The 23,304-nt window shown below is 42.0% G+C and overlaps 1 protein-coding gene across 1 annotated transcript in view; it reads left to right on the top strand.

Annotated features, from left to right (window-relative positions):
* C13H10orf67 (chromosome 13 C10orf67 homolog) overlaps window positions 1–23,304 on the top strand; it is a 96,902-nt gene that overhangs the window by 16,114 nt on the left and 57,484 nt on the right. The window contains exons 3-5 of the mRNA XM_081556780.1: window positions 536–679; window positions 3,608–3,682; window positions 18,298–18,453. Of these exons, the coding sequence (XP_081412906.1) occupies window positions 536–679; window positions 3,608–3,682; window positions 18,298–18,453 (375 nt within the window). The remainder of the gene's footprint in view (window positions 1–535; window positions 680–3,607; window positions 3,683–18,297; window positions 18,454–23,304) is intronic.

Raw genomic sequence — 23,304 nt, 5'->3', positions numbered from 1 at the left:
CCAGACCAGGGGTAGAACCAGTGGCCCCTGCAGTGGGAGTGCGGAGTCTTAACCACGGGACCACCCACCAGGGAAGTCCCAAGGGATAACTTTTTCTCCCTGGTGGCTCAGATGATAAAGAATCTGCCTGCAATGTAGGAGACCTGGGTTTTTTGATCCCTGGGTCGGGAAGATTACCCTGGAGAAGGGAATGGCAACCCACTTCAGTATTCTTGCCTGAAGAATTCCATGGACAGAGGAGCCTGGCAGGCTACAGTCCATAGGGTTGCAAAGAGTCAGATGTGACTGAGCAACTAATACTAGTATGGGAGGAAACTGCTGGGAAGAGAGGAACTCCCTTCCTCCATCAGCATCTATTAGTTCTGCAGATTAACTGGAGTTCCCCAATGTACACAACTCTGGAGATGTAATCTTAAATTCAGCATGGGTCCTTGACCAGGTGCCCAAGTTATCTGCCCAGAACCAGGCCAGGTGTTGGAATCTTTACACAGAGTGCCCTTACGCTCTATAATGACCTATGTTTTTCCACTTTTAGATTATTAAATCCCTTCAGGTGGATTTTGGGTTCCTCAAGCAATTGATTCAATTGAAGTTTGAGGACCGTCTTAAGGAGGAATCTTACAGACTCTTCACTTCTCTACGTGACAGGATTGTGATCATTGAAAAACGTTACCAACAGGTAGAAGTTCTCTCATTTCCTCTGTTTTAAAAGTAATTAATTTTGTGTTTAGTTGTGTAGGCACTACAGTTTTTAGCTTGGCAACTTATGAGGGTAATTTAATTTGCATATGTTGTCTCTTATGATAGTTACACGGCTTCCCTGGTGGCTCAGATGGTTAAGAATCCGCCTGCAATGTGAGAGACCTGGGTTCGATCCCTGGGTTGTGAAGATCCCCTGGAGAAGGAAATGGCAACCCACTCTAGTATTCTTGCCTGGAGAATACCCACGGACAGAGGAGCCTGGCGGGCTACAGCCCATGGGGTCACAAAGAGTTGGACAAGACTGAGTGATTAAGCACAGCACATGATAGTTACATAAAGCTGTGTGGCACCTATAACTTTACTATGTGCAGGAACGTTTGTGTGTAGTCTGTGTACAAACTCATTTAAGCCTCACAACTAACCTGATGAAGTACATACAATTATTATACCCCTTTTACAGATGAGGAAACCAAGGCATAGAAAGGTTAATTCACCTGCTCAGTGTCACTGGTTAAGAAACCAGAGGGGTTTAGGTTCCAGGTCAGACAGTTTCATGCTTGAGTTCCAGCCCTTAACTGTAATTTTATATGATCTTATCTGTGCTTTAATGGCTCTGTAGAAGCCAAAGACATGAAAACTCTGCTGGTCTGAGGAATTCCCTAAAATCTTTGATCATGTTAGCATATTTATCTGTCATTAAAAATGGACATTAGTGATGCTTTTCTGCTATAAAACAAAATATCCACATGTTGTCAGCCCCACCATGTTTTAAGAGTATTTTTTTAAATATGGACCATTTTTAAAGTCTCTATTGAATTTGTTACAATATTGCTTGTGTTTCTTTGTGTGTGGGGGGGGGGGTTTGGCCCCAAGGCATATGGGATCTTAGCTCCCTGACCAGGGATCGAACCTGCAACCCTTACATTAGAAGGTGAAGTCTTAACCACTGGACAGCCAGGGAAGTCTCCAGAGTAACTTTTAATGCATTTCCTCTTTAAGTCCCCCAACAATCCTCAAGTGGAAATCCTGTTATCCCTACCTTACAGACAAGGAAACTTGCTTAAAATTTAAGCTAGCTTAAAGTTAGGCAGTTAAGTCCTTGCTTAAAGTCAGAAAGATGGTAAGTTGCACAGTGACATTGAAATCCAGTTCTGTCTGATTCTGAAGCCCACTGATTGTTTACACTCCATGCTGGAAGCAAAATTGATAACAGAATCAAGAGTATTTTTTAAAGATTTTCAATCTTTCATTTTTATGCATAACAGATAGGATTAAATAACTTGATTAATCAGAAAATGACTCTAGTTTGTGGATTAGTGGCCGTAGATTTCTTTTCATGAGCATGATTCATCAAAAAGGACCAGGACCAGAAGAGGATATGGATTCCAAATATACTTCACTATTTTATTTAATTATTTTCTAATTAAATTTTTATTGGAGTTCAGTTCAGTTCAGTTGCTCAGTCGTGTCCAACTCTTTGCAACCCCATGAATTGCAGCATGCCAGGCCTCCCTGTCCATCACCAACTCCCGGAGTCCAACAAAACCCATGTCCATTGAGTCGGTGATGCCATCCAATCATCTCATCCTCTGTCGTCCCCTTCTCCTCCTGCCCTTAATCTTTCCCAGCATCAGGGTCTTTTCCAATGAGTCAGCTCTTCGCATTAGGTGGCCAAAGTATTGGAGTTTTAGCTTCAACATCAGTCCTTCCAATGCACACCCAGGACTGATCTCCTTTAGAATGGACTGGTGGGATCTCCTTGCAGTCCAAGGGACTCTCAAGAGTCTTCTCCAACATCACAGTTTAAAAGCATCAATTCTTCTGCGCTCAGCTTTCTTCACCGTCCAACTCTCACATCCATACATGACCACTGGAAAAACCATAGCCTTGACTAGACGGACCTTTCTTGGCAAAGTAATGTCTCTGCTTTTTAATATGCTGTCTAGAGTGGTCATAACTTTCCTTCCAAAGAGTAAGCGTCTTTTAATTTCATGGCTGCAATCACCATCTGCAATGATTTTGGAGCCCCCCAAAATAAAGTCAGCCACTGTTTCCACTGTTTCCCATCTATTTGCCATGAAGTGATGGGACTGGATGCCATGATCTTAGTTTTCTGAATGTTGAGCTTTAAGCCAACTTTTTCACTCTCTTCTCTGACTTTCATCAAGAAATTGTTGCTTAACAATGCTGTGTTAGTTTCTGCTGTGCAGCAAAGCGAGTCAGTTTTATACACACACACACACACACACACACACACACACACACACACACACATCCCCTTTTTCAGATTTCCTTCCCATTTAGGTCAATACAGAGCATTAAGTAGAGGTCCCTGTGCTCTACAGTAGGTTCTCGTTAGTTATCTGTTTTATACAGAGTAGTGTATGTATGGGGGCTTCTCAGGTGGCTCAGTAGTAAAGAATCTGCCTGCCAATTCAAGAGATGCAGGAAGAGGTGGGTTGTATGCCTGGGTCAGGAAGATTCCCCTGGAGTAGGAAATGGTAACCCACTCCAGTCTTCTTGCCTGGAGAATCCCATGGACAGAGGAGCCTGGCAGGCTACAGTCCATGGGGTCGCAAAAAAGAATCAGAAAGGACTTAGCAACTTAACTACAACAACTAAGACACTGAAAATCTGTGATATGAAGATGAGAGAACATGTTCACAGTAACTGTTTTTATTTTATCCATACACGCTCTCTATTGCTTTGGTTAAGTGTAAGTGAAAATATAATGTGTTGTTTTAGGTGGAAGCGTAAGGGAGATGATTTTATAGTGAAGTTTCAAGAGAACGTGATGATTTGAATGGTGGGTACTTAGCACCACCCACCCCCCGCCCCTTGTAGGTGTGATAATTGTATTTGGAAATACGTTGTGGTACTCTTTGTATTTATTTTTCATTTGCAGAATGAAGAGAATTTACGAAAATGCTACAATCAGCAGCTGGCCGATGCCATAAGTACTATCAAAGGAATGTACCAGGTGAGTTTTGAGTGCTGTCAGGGGCCAGAGCAACTTGATATCCTGGGAGTGCCCAGTATGGGGCTTATCATGGATTGCCAGTCGACATTTTTTAGCTTTCAAGATCTGAGTCCTTGATCTTCAGGTCACCAAAAAGGGATCAGGTCCTCAACTGTTCATCCTCACTTTAAATTGACCACTTGATGGTGACAGAACTTTCCAGAGACTGGAAAATTCCAGTCTGGTATCTAGCACACCTGGGCAAGTGATGCAGTTTGCTTAGTGAGCATGCAGTTCGACAGAAGGAGGGTCCAGGAGTCTCAAGAGAAAGTTCGTCAGGTCTGTAATAAATCCCAGGGAGCAGTCTTGGATCCTCAGTGGAGTAACTTCTCTAATGATGGGGACACTTCTATCTATCAGAAACTGAGCGTCCCTCTCCTCATGATGGGGAAATTCATCATTTCCCATTATTATATTTTCATCTTAGTGAGGACCTTGAGATTCTTTTAGTCTTTATAACTATCATCTTGTCTCTCATTGCGGTATATTTCCATAAAGAAATACTGTTATTTATTTATTTGGCTGCATCGGGTCTTATTGCAACATGCAGGATCTTCTGTTGTGGCACACAGATTCTCTAGTTTGGGACTTCAAAGGGGAGGAAATGGGGACTTCCCAGGTGGCACAGTAGATAGGAATCTGCCTGCCAATGCAGCGAACACAGGTTCCCTGGATCGGGAAGATCCCACATGCCATGGAGCAAGTAAGCCCCTGAGCCACAACTACTGAAGTCCACGTGCTCTGTAGCCACACACTGCAACTGCTAAGCCTGCGTGCTGATGTACTGAAGCCTGAGTTCCCTGGAGCCTGTGCTCTGCAAGATAAGCCACTACAATAAGAAACCTGAGCATTGTAACAAAGAGTAGTCCCGCTTGCCGCAACTAGAGAAAGCCTGAGAACAGCACTGAAGACCCAGTGCAACCAAAAATAAATAATTTTTTATAAAGGGGGTTGGGGGAGGAAGGAAATGAAGAGGGAAAAGCAAATATTTGGTAATCAGATGTTTGCTGGGCCTACAGAGACAATGAGACACAGAGAGGACCCTGATCTCTAGGTCCTGCCAAATTTCCCCCACCACACCTTGTCTATATTTTTTACAAAATATGGAAACAGGCCCTTTATCTAAATTCCTTAGGCAGCTAAGGGGAAAGTAACAAGAAGAACTTTCTGAGTTTTCTGTTTCTTAAAAATAATTAGCCCAATTAATCCTCATGTCAAAGGGACACATTTTGGGGATGGCAAATTTTGGTCTGCTACAGTTTTCTCCTACCATTTCTTCATTTATTCATTCATCTCTGCCAACTGCACTGTTGGAGCACTTAGTAAAATGTTAAATAAAAGGGATTACAGCAAGCATCCTTCTTTTCTATTTTTACTTCCTTATTTTCTATCTAATCTTACAGGGAATCAATACAGTATTTCAACATTACACACAACACTTGCTATAGGAACTATCAGGCTATTTCTTCTGCTGTACGACTTGAAAAAAATCACAAATGCATTTTAATCTTGTAAAATGTGGGGTTTTATGAATCTATTGAAGGGCAATATGATTTTTTTCCTTAATCTCTTGGTGTGGTGAAATTAATTACTTAATTTTTATTTGAATGTTAAGTCAACCTTTCTTTCTTTGTATAAGCCCGACTTGATCATAATGTCCTTTTGTTTGTCTCTTAAATTTGTTTCTGAACTTAGTGTGTTTATATTTTGCTTAGGATATTTAAGATCTGTGTTCATCAGTGTGGTGAGCTGTACTTTTCCTTTTTTATGCTGTTCTTGTTTGGTTTGGGTATCAGTATTACGGTAGCTTCACAAAATGAGTTGCAGGATATTATCTGCATCCCTGGCAGCATTTGCGTAAAATTAGAACTATTTCTTAATGTTAAATATTAAACATTTTAAACTGCCAGGAAAGCCACCTGGGCCTAGAGGCATTGACTGATGGATATACTGACATATTTTGAAGTCCCCATTCAATTTCCTTAACTGATTATGAGACAATTTGGGTTCTGTATTCTTTTTGAGTCAGATATAGCGAATATTATTTGTCTAGGGTATTTGTCTTTCCTTTAAACTTCAAACTTTGTTGGAATAAAGTCTTAATATGTTATCTTACTGCTCTCAAATATTTACATCCCCCTAACCCTGCCTTGTGTTTTTATTAGTGTCACTGTATTATCTGTTTTTCATTGTGGTTTTTATTGGAGGGGGGAGGGCACTGCTCTGGCCTCCACTGTGGTGTTCAGGCTCTTCCCTTGAGGCTTACAGGGGCTCTAGCTGCCCTGTGGCGGATGGAGTCTTAGTTCGCTGACCAAGCATTGAACCCTTGTCTGCTGCACTGGAAGGCGGATTCTTTACCACTGGACTGCCAGGAAAGTTCCTTGACTGAGTTTTAAAATATCACTTACTATGTTTTTTATGGAACGAGGTCCTATGTTTGGCCTGTTTGGTTACTTTTTAATGGTTCTTGCTCTTTACCTTAACTCATCCTTTTATTTCTATATATATATTTCAATGTATGTGATCGATATTCCACATCTTCCATTTTTGAGGGTCTGATAAGTACTGGCTGTCGCTCATGATATGTCCTTTACTTTTGGGTTTCATGGTGTTTGACTGTGAACTCATATTTCTATGGAAACTCTTTGAGGCCTGAAATAGACGTGAGTCTCTACAGAAAAGATTTCTGTTTGCTTCTGTGAGACTCCTGTGTCTGTGACCACCTTAACCTAATTTTCAACTTGAGGCATTTTAGACCACCCAGATGTACAAATGTGGGCCATCTCAACTTATAAAACTCAGAAGAGATTTTCTTCCCTCTTCCATACTTTGAGCCAAGTTTCCAGATAGGAGGCAATTTCACTTTCACTCAGGTGGGAGGAGGTAGAGGGTTCAAGGTGGTTACTTCTAATCTGTTCTCACACTGAAGAGATCACCCTTTGGTGTCTCAGCCTTCATGAGGTGGTCTCCTATTATTTAGAATCACCATTTTGAGGGGACCTTTGTGATGCCTTTTCTCTGTGCCCTCTAAAGACATGTAAACCAAAGTTTAAATTTTTACCTGGTTTAGCAATGCCCTGGAGTCCAGGCCACCTTCAGTGTTCCACATACTTCTCTGGATGCCTGCATTCACCTAATTTTGGCCTAATTATTCCTTACTTTGTCAGCTCATAGAAGCATTTTACCTATCATATCCAGATTTTTTGTTGTTTACAAAGTAAAAGTCAGAATAACATGATTTTTTGAAATATAATTTTGTTAGTTTTTTTTTCTTTTTAATTTTATTTATTTATTTTTGGCTGTGCTGGGTCTTCCTTATACACTTGGGCTTTCTCTAGTTGCAGGGGACTACCTTCTACTTTCAGTATGTGGGCTTCTCACTGAGGTGGCTTCTCTTGTTCCAGAGCATGGGCTCTAGGGTGCTCAGGCTCAGTAGTTGTGGTGTGCAGGCTTAGCAGTTTTGGCACACGGGCTTAGTTGCCCCTCTACATGTGGAATCTTCCCAGATGAGGGATGGAACCCGTGTCCCCTACAATGGCAGGTGGATTCCTATTCACCGCACCACCAATGAAGTCCTGATTTTTTTTGAAACATGCTTTTATTTTTTTCCAGATTATTTACTTGTTTATATTTATTAAAGCATAGCTGCTTTACAGTGTTGTGTTAGGGTCTGGTATACAGAAAAGTGATTCAGTTATATATACATGTATATATGAGTGCATGCTCAGTCACTAAGTCATGTAGGACTCTTTGTGACCCCATGGACTATAGCCCACCAGGGTCCTCTGTCCATGGGATTTCCGAGGCAAGAATATTGGAGTGGGTTTCCATTTCCTTCTCCAGAAACACACTTTTTATAAGTCTTTGTGTCTTTAACAATTTCTGGGTCACTAATAAACTTTTAGTGTGTATCAAATGCTCAAAAAATATATGGCAGAATAAGTGACTATTACTCTTTTATATATACTTTTTGTATGTCTAGGAGTAGAAAGCCCTGAAAGGATTAGATGCTTTATATGCATCAGTGTTTCATAAACACGTGCTGGTTAAATATGCTTAGTCAACAGTATATTAATTGTGGTTCGTTGGTTTATCTAATTAAAGAATTATTTTAAAGATATGAAAGTGATTCTTTGAATCTTTGCTTTGGCTTGCTGGCATCACTTTGATCCATGACCTCAGACAGCTTTCCAAATCCTGGCCACCCAGTTTGTTAAGGCTTAGTCATAAGAACGAACAGAAGAGTTGAAAAAACAGCCTGGGCACACACACTTTTGGTTAAGAGGTAACTTTTGATAATGTAAATGACTCTCTGCTGCCCTCTGGAGACCAGTTCAGGATACAGGTCCAAGTGCTTTTTCAGCTATGGAGCAAGGTTTTAAATCTATGTGCAAGTTGGACGGTGAAGAAAGCTGAGCGCCGCAGAATTGATGCTTTTGAACTCTGGTGTTGGAGAAGACTCTTGAGAGTCCCTTGGACTGCAAGGAGGTCCAATCAATCCATCCTAAAGGAGATCAATCCTGGGTGTTCATTGGAAGGACTGATGTTGAAGCTGAAACTCCAATACTTTGGCCACCACATGCGAAGAGTTGACTCATTGGAAAAGACCCTAATGCTGGGTAGGATTGGGGGCAGGAGGAGAAGGGGACGACAGAGGATGAGATGGTTGGATGGCCTCACTGACTCGATGGACATGGGTTTGGGTAAACTCTGGGAGTTGGTGATGGACAGAGAGGCCTGGCGTGCTGCAATTCATGGGGTCGCAAAGAGTCGGACACGACTGAGCGACTGAACTGAACTGAACTATTAAAACAAGTTCTTGTGTGCTATTATAGTACCTTATTTTCAGGTAAAAGAAAATGTTTTGTTAAAACTTGCACTTTATTTAGCTTCTTTTGATCCTGGAAATGTATCAGCTCTGATTCGGATAAGAAAACACATTACTCTAGGTCTCTCAGAGACTGAGGGGTTTAGAAGCAAATAAAACCCTTTAGAGAGACTGGAGGAATAAAAGCTTGGGAGATTGCCACTAGCTTTCAAATCAATAAGCAATTTTTCAAACATCATTTATTGAATATCTCTGCCTTTTCTATTGATTTATGATGTTTTCCTCATGTAAAATGATAAACTGAGGTATATTAAATTTTTAAGAGTTTGAGCAAAAATAAATAAGTTATGGGGTTGTATACAGGGGGCTAAGAAATGAAGTCACTACTTCCTTATTGGGTATTTTTTCTTTTGGAGGAAAATTCGGGCTAGATAGAGAGCCTTAGGGAACTGAGTGTTGAGGGGACTTTGGAGAAGAGGGAGTTGGACAGATGTTTACACTGAGAAGGGACACAGAGGAGTATAGGGAGCCCTGCATAAGCTATACATGTGTCGTTCTGCACAGACCTGATCTCTTTGAATGACATGGTTGGGGCTCCTGTTCTTTGTCTTAGGCGTCACTGGTGATGGAGCATTAGTTATAGAGCTGTGAGTGGCAATGCTTGGGGATACTTCCTCCTTTTCCCAGGGCAGATAATTGATGACAGTGAAAGCAGCTATCATCTAGTGACTTATTTACTACGTCCCAGGCACTGTGCAAAGTGCTTCATGTGCTTTTATATTTCTGCAAAAAGACAAAAAAGACTCGTTAGGCTCAAATGGATTGCAGAACCCTAAGTTTTTATCTCAGTGCCTTCCTTTATGGTGTGACTGTAATCAGCGTTCAGAAGGAAAGGTGGATGGAACTAACCCTCTTCTTCCACATGTCCTCACTCGAATATTTGGATAAGACCCTAATATCTCGTGTCTTCTCCTCTCTGGCTAAGCCGTCATCTCCTGGAGTGAAAAATCATTATACGTTGACTTCAAATATTCTCCCACGATATCTTCCACATCAAATAATCACATCTTTTTTGGTAACTTTGAAGAGATCGTTGCAAACAGCTCTTAGTTCATTTTTCAGGACTACAACGCTTCTATAGATAGCAAGTAGTAGTGCTTATTTCCGGAGAAGGCAATGGCACCCCACTCCAGTACTCTTGCCTGGAAAATCCTATGGACGGAGGAGCCTGGTAGGCTGCAGTCCACCGGGTCACGAAGGGTCGGACATGACTGAGCGGCTTCACTTTCACTTTTCACTTTCATGCTTTGAAGAAGGAAATGGCAACCCACTCCATTGTTCTTGCCTGGAGAATCCCAGGAACAGGGGAGCCTGGTGGGCTGCCGTCTACGGGGTCGCACAGAGTCGGACACAACTGAAGCGACCTAGCAGCAGCAGCAGTGCTTATTTCAGGGACAGCATTTCAGGTTTGTCTTCTTCCATACTTCCTGAAATATGGATGAAGATTCAAGGCAGAATTACCCAAATCCATTTCAAGACTATTATGTTAAAAATGAGTCTGTTAAAATGGCAAAATAATAAAATTATAATTAAAAGTCTCTGAAGGGAGAAAGTATGTATTCTTACAATAGAAGCCTTGCTGTGTTGTCATTGTCTTCCACCTTTGGAGGATTGCAGAGGTATAGAAGATCCCATTCTAATGAGAGCGCTAACTTTAGATTCCAAATTTTGATGCAGCAAATACTATCCAGGTGTTAAATAATTTTTATTTCAGATTTAAAAAAAAAGTCCTAATAGTATTATGCAATAAGATCCAACATTTTGGTATTTGGGGAGGATTAAATTTTTTAGACTTTGATTTATGAAACCAAGATGGGCTTCTGCCAAGGGCAGGGCGCATCCTCTTGGATCACCAGTAATGGAGCAATGGCCTGAATGAGGCTTTGAAAAGACAGTGAGAGAGAAAACTGCTTAGATGAAATTACAAGAAAATAAAGACTATAAAGAAAGAGTTGCAAAATAGGTCATCCATACTCACTATGACACAAGCTGTACGAAGCATCTTCCCCCTTAACGCTGCCCTTTCTCCTGAATGATCACCCCCTTGTGTCCTTGAGTGTGGGCAGCAGGATGTGGGCACCCTTGTGATTAGGGTGTCCTTCTACCTCCAGATGATGCTGGGAGAGCACCTTTCTTATTCGAGGTTGATTTTCTGCTTTCAGGAAGACAGAAAGGAGGGTCAGAGTGTCCCTCTTACATTGACCATTTCTTAAGTAACTTTAATTCAAAACAATCAATGTGTCATGGAGACACATTTTAGGGCAGGTTGCACTGGGCCCCCAACAAAAGATGATGAAATTTTGACAAGCTTAGGGAAAATGGGGAAAAGACAAGGAAGTGGCCCACTTGACATCATAGAGGCATTAAGGTCCAGGGCACAGCCAGGGAACTGCCAGTCCTTTGGTATAAGAAGACTGAGAAAGTGGTGAGAGCTGATATAGGAAAGGGAACCCATGGAATTTTTTTTTAAGTCTTTATTGAATTTGTTACACAATATTGCTTTTGTTTTGTGTTTTGGTTTTTTGGTCGTGAGACATGTAGGATCTTAGCTCCCCGACCAGAGGGATCAAACCCACAGACCCTGCATTGGAAGGCAAAGTTTTAGCCACTGGACATCCAGGGAAGTCCCTAGAACTTATATTTTTTCTCAGAGACATCAAAGAATCATTATAGAATTCTAAGCAGCTTTTTTTTTGTGTATTAATTTTTACTGGAGTATGGATGATTTAGAGTGTTGTGTTACTTTCTGCTGTACAGCAAATTGAATCTGTTATATTGTACATATACATATATCCACTCCTTTTTTGATTCTTTCCTCATATAGGCCATTACAGAGTATTGAGTAGAGTTCCCTGTGCTATACAGTAGATTCTTACTAGTTATCTATTTTATATATATTATGTATTTTATGTATATATATATATATGTGTGTGTGTGTATATGTCAACCCCAATCTCCCTGTTTATTCCTCCTCTCCGCTCCACAAGCAGCTTTCATGACCTGCTTTAGATTTGCAAACCTGAGAGATAACTGTTACTGGAGTGTTTAGGGGACTTGATAAATAATACTTGTCCTCCCCACTCAGGTTCTGGACCTGGTAAAATAAAGTCAGGGAGCCAGCAGACGAAGGTCATTGCTTCACTGATAAAACAGACTACACGGTACCCAAACCCAGAATCTGGCAGATTAACTCCCCTCACAGGCAGAAATGGGCTGGGGCGGTCTCTGTCTGCCAGGGCAGAGCATTGGCTCTCCAAAGAGAAAGGCAAGGGGCAGGAGACTGCCAAGACGTGACCATGTTCCTTCTGCCCAGGTTTTAATCAAATAAATGGAGGCGTCACTCCACGTGGAAGGAAGCAACATTCCCTGGGTTTTTCTTCTTCTCTTAACACACTGAACTTAACCACTTAACCTGTGACCAACTAGGCATGTGTCTGAGCCTTGGGGGCTGGTGGGGAGGAAAGCCCTGCTCCCACCTTCATGATGCAGACCCCCCAGTACCATCTCCCGCTCCTCTGGGCATCCTGAGACCACTGGTGCCCCAGAAGACTCAGCATTGGGTTAGAAGAGTGCCTCATTTACATTAAACTCCAAGGTCACTTTGCTCCCCATAACTGAGAATTTACCTCCTGGTCTGTTTCTCACCCCAGATTATGTCCAGCTGTGTTGACCAATATTATCTGTCAAGAGGTTTTGCCTGTGAGGTCAAATAACACCATAAAATTATTCTGATAATAAAAAACCAACAGTTATGCCCAAGATTTGAATATGAACTCCTTACTTTCAACTGCCAAAGGAAAAAATATTAAATTTTCTTGTAAGACCAAAAGAATAAAAGTCCAAAATAAAATTTTCTTGCCACTGTGAATTAAAACACCAAAGACACAGCCCTCCATCCTTCCCCCTCCCTGTTCCCTGCATCAGAGCCAAGTTCTCAGGGTGCCTTGTGGTCAGGAGATGGGTGACATGAAGGGAGGATGGAGTGGATGTCAGTGCATCAAGCACCACGGGCACCAGCTTTCTTACTGCCAGAGCAAGGGGCTGTACTATGGAAAGGAGACAAGCCATAATCAATGCTGTGGTGTTGGACTGGAGAGGAAGGTGTTGGTGTGAATGTATGTTGTTTAGATGTAGATATTGTATCAGGAGAAATTAATTAGGGGAAATTGTATTAAGAAATAGAGAACCAATAGGATGTATGGAGAGAAAGAGATAGAGATTTAAGAAATTGACTCCTGTGGTTGAAGAGGCTGGCAAATCTGAAATCTGAAAAGTAGACCGACAGGCCTACCAGGGAAGAAATGATGTTACAGTTCGAGTCTGAAGACACTCGGCAGAATTCCATCTTCCCTGGGAATCTCAGTCTTTCTCCCAAGGTCTTCAACTGATTGGATGAGGCCTACCCACCATATGGAGGGTAATCTGCTTTACTCAAAGTCTAATGATTTAAATGTTAATCTCATATTAAAAAATACCTTCACAGCAATATCTAGGCTGGTGTTTGACTAAACCTGTGGAGACTAGAAAAGGAACCCAGGCTCAACCTCTCTCCTTTTGGGCTGCAAGTCTAAGGGAGGCCAGAGCTGGGAAAGTTCAGATTTGATGTGTAAGAGTAGGCTGGATAAGGATTTGGGACTTTGAGGTTTTTTTTTTTTTTTTGGCTTTCCCTTCTTTCCTTTCTTCATTCTTTTCTTTCTTTTATTCAACATGGTTATTGCTATCTAAGAGTTAAAAAAAAAGCCATGGCACTTTACAGAGAGTTCTTCTAAGAGGTTGAAATAGGACAGGATATCAGATTTGAAGGAGTGGTGAAAAAAACAACAACTGCTTTCTGCTTACCTCTTTTGAGCCCAGCTCATTCAATACTCATAAAACATCAGAAACATTCCTGGAGATGAAGAGAAATGAATCCAGTGTGTCTGGGCCTTACAATTACTGTATGAAATGTCAAAAGTGAACCTTTCTGTTCTGTTAAAGAACTGTGCCCTCCCTCGCTTCACCCCAGCCCCACTCCCACCCTGAAGTCCAGAGGGCTTGAACACATCCTAGAGGCAGGTTGGCCCCAGCGATGCCAAGTGCGTACAGCATCACAGCACAGTTTCTGATGGGATTTTTAAATTTTTTAATTTATTTTTATTTTTGGCTGTACTGGATCTTTGTTGCTGCTCAGACTTTAGTTTGGGCAGGTGGGGGCTACTCTCTGGTTGTGATACGCAAGCTTCTCATAGAGGTGGTTTCTCTTGTTGTGGAGCACAGGCTCCAGGGCACACAGGCTCCAGTAGCTGTGGTGCATGGGCTTAGTTGCCCCTCGACATGTGGGATATTCCTGGATCAGGGATTGAACCCATGTGTCCTGCACTGGCAGGTGGACTCCCTACCACTGAACCACCAGGAAAGCCCAGCAGGCAAATTCTTTACCACTGAGCTACTAGGGAAGCCCCTGGTGGAATTTTTTTTTTTGAATATTTATTTATTTGGCTGTGTCTGGTTTTTGTTGTGACTTGCAGAATCTTTCTTTGCAGGACATTGGAATCTTTAGTTGTGGCACACATCGGCTCCATTTGCTGCTCCTGGGGTTCAGAGCACGTGGGCTTCGGTAGTTGTAGTACGCAGGCTCAGTTGCCCCAAGGCATATGGAACCCTCATTCCCAAACCAGGGATTGAACCCACACCTCCTACACGGCAAGCAGATTCTTAACCACTGGACCACAAGGGAAGTCCCATGGTGGGATTTTAAATGAGCTCCCAGTGGTTTTTGTCATTTAATCAAGGAGATGACTCAGCCAGTTTATCAGAAGCATCTTTGTTAGGGCTTCCCAGGTGGCACAGTGGTAAAGAACTCGCCTGCCAGTGCAAGAGACCCAAGAGATGTGGGTTTGATCCCTGGGTTGGGAAGATACCCTGGAGAGGGAAATAGCAACCCATTCCAGTATTCTTGCATGGAAAATTCCATGGACAGAGGAGGAGCCTGATGGGCTATAGTACATGGGATCTCAAAGAGTCGTAATTCACAGTCACATCACATGCCCTGGTGGCTCAGACAGTAAAGAATCTGCCTTCAGTGTGGTAGACCAGGGTTTGATCCGTGGATTTGGAACATCCCCTGGAGGAGGACTTGGCAACCCATTCCAGTATTCTTGTCTGGACAGAATCCCGTGGACAGAGCAGCTATAGTCCATGGGTCACAAAGAGTGGGACACATCTGAAGCAACTGAGCGCATGCGCGTGTGTGCGCACACACACACACACACACACACACACACGCACATACACACAGAGGCGAATATGCCTGATGAACACAGATGCAAAAATCCTCAACAAATTACTAGTAAATTAAATTCAACATTTCCCATTTTACAGATGGTAAAACAAACCCAGAGAACTTAAGAAACTTGTTCAAGGCAACAAAGCTACTACTAAGTGGCAGATTCATCTGCAGACCCAAGCCAACCTATGCTAATGCCATTCAGGAGATTGACAAGTAAGAGCTTAATAGGTGGCCTAGAAATTCCAAATGTGTGGAGACCTGTGGTCCCACAGGGAAGGGGAGAGAAGGCCAGCACAAGTCAGGGATGCTATTTTGTCTATCATGCTAAGGGAGTTAGACTTCAGCCTGTGAGGACAAGGAGAACTGCATTTTAGAAAGATCAGTTCAGTCACACGGTGCAGATTGGTTGGAGAGGACAAAAGAAGAGTCAGGGAAGTCCGTGTGCTATACAGTAGATTCTCATTAGTTATCTGTTTTGTGCATATATCACTAATGTATATATGTCAATCTCAATCTCCCAATTCATCTCAGTGCTCTGTGGTAACCTAAGTGAAAGTCACTCAGTCGTGTCTGACTCTTTGCGACCCCATAGACCACACAGTGAGTGGCATTCTCCAGGCCAGAATACTGGAGTGGGTAGCCTTTCCCTTCTCCAGGGGATCTTCGCAACGCAGGGATCGAACCCAGGTCTCCCGCATTGCAGGCGGATTTTTACCGGCTGCACCACAAGGGAAGCCCATGGTGACCTAAATGAGAAGGAAATCCAAAAAAAGAGGGGATATATGTATTCGTATAGCTAATTCACTTTGCTGTACAGCAGAAACTAACACAACATTGTAAAGCAACTACACTCCAATAAAAATTAATTTTAAAAAATTAGATAGGTATTAAAAAAAAATGAGGGAGGTGAGTTAAGACCTAGTACAACAGTGCAAGTGAACAAGGCAAAGAGTCCGACTATAACGAAACGGGACCCTATGGGGCCTTTTTGGAACAGACCTCCTCCCCCCTGTCCTCTGCTGCAGCTCATCTCTGAAGCACCCAGATAACAATATCTGATGCATATTTCCTCAGCTGTTAAACAGATGTTAAAACCTTCACCAAATGGAAGCTGTTAACTACTTGATGACCACGAGCGCATAGTCTGCTGGCCTCCTGGATCCTAAGAATTAATAATGTTAATCCCCGTGACACTGCCCAGTTACCTCACCATCAACCAATCTGAGAATTTTGCACAAGCTGATCACACACCCTGGGGCTCCCCTCCCTCACCTGGGCTTTAAAAATACCTTGCTGGGGAATTCCCTGGCAGTCCAGTGGTTAGGGCTCTCTGCTTTCACTGCTAGGGGCCAGGGTTCAGTCCCAGGTTGGGGAACTAAGAGCCCACAAACTGCGCACAGCATTGTCAAATCAATAACTTTTTTAAAAAAACTGTTGAAACCCACTGGGAAGTTCAGGCTTTTGAGCATTAGCTGTGCCAGACTCCTTGCTTGGCACTTAATAATAAACAGTGATCCTTTCTTTACCACAACCTGGTGTCAGCAGATTGTGTGTGCTGAGTCGCTTCAGTCATGTCCAACTCTTTGCAACCCCATGGACTGTAGCACTCCAGGCTCCTCTGTCCATGGGATTCTCCAGACAAGAATACTGGAGTGGGTTGCCATGCCCTGCTCCAGGGGATCTTCCTGACCAGGGATCGAACCCAGGTCTCCTAAAGAATTGCAGGCAGATTCTTTATCACCATTTGAGCCACAAGGGAAGCCCAGTGTCAGTAGATTGGCAGGCCCAAATTTTGGTGGTAACATCAAGGTGGTGGACCAGGGAAGGAGAGGGTAGGTTCGGGAGTGACTTAGAGGTGTGTTGAACAGATTTGGTGAGTTAGTGAGGGAATAGAAGGTGCTTAAAATGACAGAAAATGGATTTCTGGCTTGGGCTGCTGTTAATGGGAGAGGCAGAGAGGGGGAGTGTGAAGATGGAGACCTCTATTTGGACCTGTTGAATTTGAGATGCCCAGGAACTAACACTTAGGGCACCAGTGGGATAAGTGTCTTAACCTCTGCGGAGCATTTAAGCTGGAGACATAAAACAGAATAGATGTGAAGAATAGATCTACATACTCAATACTGTTCTCTAGAATCACCCAATTAAAAACCTAATATTGTCATATGGTTGTTCTATTTTCACTCTTTCAAACTCTACTGCGTGTTCATTTACTGATTTTTTTCATTAGCGTGGTATAGACTGTCCGTGTTATGTCCTTAGCTACACTCTTTTTTAAAAAATTCATTTATTTTTGAGTGTGCTGGGTCTTCACTGCTGTGCAGGCTTTTCTCTAGTTTTGGCGAGCAGGGGCTACTCTAGTTGTGGTGTGCGGGCTTTTCACAGCAGTGCCTTCTCCTGTTGTGCAACGTGGGCTCTCGGGTGTGTGGGCTTCATTAGTTGTGGCACACAGGCTCAGTAGTTGTGACTCCTGGACTCCAGAACCCAGCTCAGTTGCTTCGCAGCATGTGGGATTGTCCCAGACCAGAGATAGAACCTGTGTCTCCTGCATTGACAGGCAGATTCTTTACCACTGAGCCACTAGGGATGCCCTAGCTTGACTCTTAAATGCCACCCAGATATAATATTATTCTTCTCAGTCTGCCAGTATTCATTATATAATATTAGAACAATTTTAGTTTTTAAATTTAACTCTTTTAAATACAATATTACGTATATTAGCAGATATGATTTTTACTATATTTATTGTAAGTCCATGTGTCCAAATATATTAGTAACAGATGATGAAAATAAAAAATTCTTCCATAATTCCCAAAAGAGTCCAAAATGTACAAAATGCTTTTACGTGTCTGTGTTGAAAATGAGATTTTTATATATTGGAAGTAAATAGCAGCATCCATTTTATAGCATTTTCCTTGCTTTGATTTTGTGACAGAATTCTTCAGAGTACTGACTGTGAATAGGCTAGCACCTCAATGCTTAAAATAGGTTCAAGAAATGGTTCTTCTTTTTTTCCACCTCTCCATTCCAAACCATTGAGGAAATTAGTTGCACCATTAAAGTACATTTCTTTTTTGTTTCACATAGTCAAAATTTTTGCTAGGTTCTTTTCTAGAGAAAGATTGAAGTAGGACATTCACAGTCATGATGTAGATTTACTGCTAAGGCTTACTATTGTAATTACTGGCAGACTGATACAGTCAGTGTAAGACATTGTGCTTTGTCTCTTGTAGGATAATAGTGTGCTGTAATGCCATTGACACTTTTAGTGTATTGGTCAATATAAATATCATAATTTACTAAAACTTGCATGCAAGTTGCAAAAATAAAACAACTTTACAAGATAGGAGCTTAAATAAAACATGAAATGGTTTCTGCTGGTGCTCGCATAGTATCTGACTGGTATCTTTCTCCCCCCAGCAATACTTTGATGTAGAAGAAGAGAAGACATCCCTGCATGATGCAATGACTGTCAAAATGAACATTTTGTTAAAAAGACTGAAGGAGAAAGAAGAAGTCATTAAGGAATTAAGAGAAGAAATAGAACAACGTGAAGAATATGGATTTCAAAAAGTTGTAAGTTTCACAGCAAAGAATAATTTATGTTAATATATGTAAATGAAGTTACGGCTGTCTGAAAGCTTGAGTTTGGAATAAAGGGACTACAGTGGATGTATCTTGGGTATCTTCTTCACAAAATAAGACAGTTCAACCCTTTTTTTTGCTCAATAACATAGTCTAGAAAACCCATAATAATTATAAATAGGAGCAGTATAGTTGTTCTCGATTTTTATTTGTAAGGGAAATAAAATAACCTATGTCCCACCCTAGAAAAGCATGTAAATACATTTTTGTTCTAATACAGAGAGTCCCACCTTTTTTTTTCAGTCCAGTTAATCTGAAAGACACAAAACAATCTCAAGTCAGAGGCTTCCAAGAAACCTCTGGTAATAGGTATGACCTTCCATAGAAATGTCAAGAAGGAAAATTCTCAGAGGAGTTTTGCCCTGTTCTCCCTGTTGTAGTGGGAGCCAGGAGCTGCTTTCCTGCTCCAATGATGAAGAGAACAAAAGTGGGGAGAGAGAGAAAGCAGAAAGGAGAGCTCTACCCGTTGAGGAGATGAATGAGAAGGATCTGGAAATTGTGGCTCCTGAACACAAGTTTATTTTCATCTCAAATCAACTCAAATAGCATAGAGGGGTTTTTATATTAGGTTCTAAGAGCAAGAAATGGATTGTTGGAGTAGGAGAGGTGATCAAAGAGGCCAGAGAATCACAACCTGCTGAGTGTCAACTGGCAGGGGTACTTCCTCACCTCATAGCTCAGTTTACCGATGAGGAAACAAGAGACTTACCCATAGCACGCAGCTGGTAAATGCTGATGCGGCATGAAAACCAAGGTCCATCTGAATCCAAAGTCCCACATAAGGAGGGGTAGCTTTTTCCTCTGTATAGAGTAAGAATTAAAGGTTGCAATATACATATATATATGTACACACACACACACATATTGGGTTGGCCAAAAAATGTTTGGGTTTTTCCATAGGATGTTACAGAAAACCCAAATTAACATTTTGGCCAACCCAATACATACACTCTTACATAACTTATATATTTATTATATGTACATTATATTATTATAATAGATTATGGTATTACAGTATATATATAATCAATATAACATATGTAATTATTATAATTATAATTAAGTGTATAGTGATCCCTGTGTATGAAAGTGAAACTTGCTCAGTCGTGTGTGACTCTTTGCAACCCCTTGGACTATATAGTCCATGGGATTCTCTAGACCAGAATACTAGAATGGGTAGCCTTTCCCTTCTCCAGGGGATCGTCCCAACCCAGGGGTCAAACCCAGGTCTCTCGCATTCCAGGCAGATTCTTTACCAGCTGAGCCACGAGGGAAGCCCAAGAATACTGGAGTGTGTAGCCCATCCCTTCTCCAGAGGATCTTCCCGACCCAGGAATCGAACCAGGTTCTCCTGCATTGCAGGCGGATTCTTTACCTGAGCTATCAGGGAAGCTCTGGTCACTAAGTGTACATCACTAAGTGTACATCACTAAGTGTATAGTGATCCCTGTGTAGATACACATAAATATTGACTCATGTGTATATAATATATATATATATATATATATATATATATATAGGAAAACTCTGAGAAGTAATACATCAAAATGTGAATGCTAGGAAGAAACACTTCCAGGTTGCTGGGCTATTTAAGTGCAGTCCTTGGTTTATCTAAGTCCCACACTAGTATTCTTACTTAAAACCCCCAAAGTTGGAAAAGATAAGGAATTGAACTTGCACCATTCTAAAGGATTTTGTTTACTAACTGGGGAAAGAATACTTTGTTTAATCTATTAGAATTCTCTGTTCTACAAAAACAACAACAAAAAACAAACAAACAAAAAAGAATTCTCTATGTTCTAAAAAAACCAGAGCATCTTCTAAGCAATTTAGTATTAAGTATTCTTATCATAGATCTAATATAATTGAATATTATTTCTTTTTACATATTCTGATCGCCTTGGAGGAAGAGACACATCCAATTTTTGCATTTACTTTTCTTATCTTGGGTCTACATTTACTCTTAGTTTTTTGGAGAAAATAATTTAATAGAATTATTAGTAGAAAATTTAATAGAAAAGTTGTAATAGTTTTGGCTTTTACTCCTGCCCTTGACTAACGATATCCAGCATTGATTAGCAAGGCAATTTTGGTCCAATTATTTCCCACTTGTGAAATGAAAAGTGATCTCTGCCTAGCCAACAGTGTTATGAGGAGGATTGGTTGTGGTGAACATGAATCGCTGTGAGTTCTTTGAAGAAAGGCATGCATATAAATTCTAGTTATCATGATGGGGAAATACTCAAGTCCTTATTACCATCTGGTTTACATTCCATGAAATGCACTGTTGAAAATATCCCAGTTCTGTAATTGAGCTTCCAACACGAGGTCTTTCTTGGTGTGTTTACACCTCCAATTGTCCTCAGCCTGTTAACTGGTCTGTCTGGACATCCTGGGTAAAGAACAAAACGAGGTGGGCGGGGCTTGGTGAGGACCACAGGAAGTGGGAGGGTCCACCCCTGCTCTTGTATAAGTAAGCAGGTGGTCTCTGCATCTGGCGGCATTCTGAAGACCTTGGTGGTGGTTGTTGTTCAGTCGCTCAGTCGTGTCCAGCTCTTTGTGACCCCATGGACTGCAGCATGCCTATCCTTCACTGTCTCCCAGAGTTTACTCAGACTCATGTTCATTGAGTCAGTGATGCCATCCAACTATCTCATCCTCTGTCACCCCCTTCTTCTTCCGCCCTCAGTCTTTCCCAGCATCAGGGTCTTTTCCAGTAAGTCGGCTCTTCGTATCATGTGGCCAAAATATTGGAGCTTCACCTTCAGCATCAGTCCTCCCATGGAATATTCAGAGTTGATTTCCTTTAAGATTGACTGGTTTGATCTCTCTGCTGTCCAAGGGACTCTCAAGAGTCTTCTCCAGCAGAATACCTTGGTTGTTTCACTGTAATTTGTCTCCATGGACACCACATCAGTATTGCTGTAAACAACTTAAGATTTGAGGAAGATGAGACTCCCGATTAACTGAGTGTATACATTTCCCCCAGCACCAGAGGGCCCTAGTGAAACACCATGCTAGGGCAGTGCAGAGCAGGGCTAGTGTACCTTTTGGTAGGATGGACATGAACACTGCAAAAGCAGGTTATATTGAAAGAAAATCTGAAATTCCTTTTTAAAAAAATCTTGTAAGAACTAGCTTTCCTAGAACTCCATGCCACTCAAGTTCTAGGTGAAGTGAAGTCACTTAGTCATGTCCGACTCTTTGCAACCCCATAGATTGTAGCCTGCCAGGCTCCTCCATCCATGGGATTTTCCAGGCAAGAATACTAGATTGCGTTGCCATTTCCTTCTCCAAGGGATCTTCCTGACCCAGGGATCGGACCCAGGTCTCCCGCATTGCAGGTGGATTCTTTACCGTCTGAGCCACCAGGAAAGCTCTAAATTTGAAATTTGAAATTTCATCTAATGCGACTCCTCCCTCTAGCGGTATAAAAAGCTCAATACAGCAAGTATCTGAAATGAGATTTGGAAAACCAAATTTGGAGAAACAATTAGAAATTCTCAAAGCAGCAGTCGAAATAACTCACAAAAACAACTTGAAATAAGAAAATTGAATTAACAATAAGGGAACACTCTAGTTTGTTCTTCCTCATAGTCTGATCACATGAATTACTTCATCGTTGCTAGTCATAATCTCTCTTCAGATTGTTTTAGAGTAAAATCTAAGAACGACAGGAAAAGGAAGATTTAGTAAACCTCTAGCTTAGCTTTTATTTATGACCAGATGGAAATCAGAAAAAGGAATGTTGTCAAGTTACAGAAGCCTTATCTCTCCAGGTTAGAACATCCTTAATGTTGAATTTTCCCCGAGAGGGCTTCACTTGGTGTCTCAGATGGTAAAGAATCTGCCTGCAATGTGGAAAACCCAAGTTCAGTCTCTGGGTTGGGAAGATCCCCTGGAGAAGGAAATTGCAATCCACTCCAATATTCTTGCCTGGAAAATCCCATGGATGGAGGAGCCCGGCAGGCTACAGTTCACGGGGTCGAAAAGAGTTGGACATGCCTGAGTGACTAACACACACAAACACACTCAAGGGCTGAGTGTCTTTTCAGGCTCTGTGAACCCCCTGAATGAGTTAATGGTACTCTGCTATAGTTTTCAGGTTGCCACGCTATATGCTGATAAATCCACTCAAGAACTGCTGAAGGAACTAGCTGGTCAGGGTAGTGTGCCTGTGTGTCTGTGTACCCACGCACACGCCTGTGTGCTTCAGTTGCAGTTAGAGTTGTTTCTAAAAGATTTCATTTTTCTTTCTTACCCCAACATGGATGAGCTATGCAACCACCACGCCCACCCACCCCTGCCACCACCAATAGGTAAACATGACTGTTTGTTGCTTACAGTTTTGAAACAGAGCCGTCATTCAAGAGCGGCAGCTCTGCAGGGCTGCACTGCCCCAGTGGGCCGCTTTCTTGGCTGTCACTCACTGGGAAAGCACCTGCTCGTCTCTGTGACTGTCACACAGCATGGGCAGCAGAAACCCCTACCCTCCCCCCCCACTCCCAGCATCAAATTGAGATGTCCAAGCACTGTACGCGGAGCCTGCAGAAGTGAGACGCCAATGTGGCAAAAGGGAGACTGCTGGGAAGGCACCTGCGGTGACCCAAACAGTGCTTCTCAGGCTTTTTTGACTTTTTGTGTGTACGGGTCACCTGCAGCTCCTGTTAAGACATAGATTCAGACAGGTCTAGTTGGGGCCGGAGATTCTGCATTTTCAAAAAGCTCCCAGGTGATGCCGAGGCTCCTGGTTCTTGGACCACATTTGGAGTAGTGAGGCTC

The sequence above is a fragment of the Giraffa tippelskirchi genome, chromosome 13 (assembly GCF_054371585.1).
Source record: "Giraffa tippelskirchi isolate mGirTip1 chromosome 13, T2T-mGirTip1v1.2.pri, whole genome shotgun sequence".
Classification (NCBI taxonomy): domain Eukaryota; kingdom Metazoa; phylum Chordata; class Mammalia; order Artiodactyla; family Giraffidae; genus Giraffa; species Giraffa tippelskirchi.
This window is presented reverse-complemented; position numbering and strand designations above follow the sequence as displayed.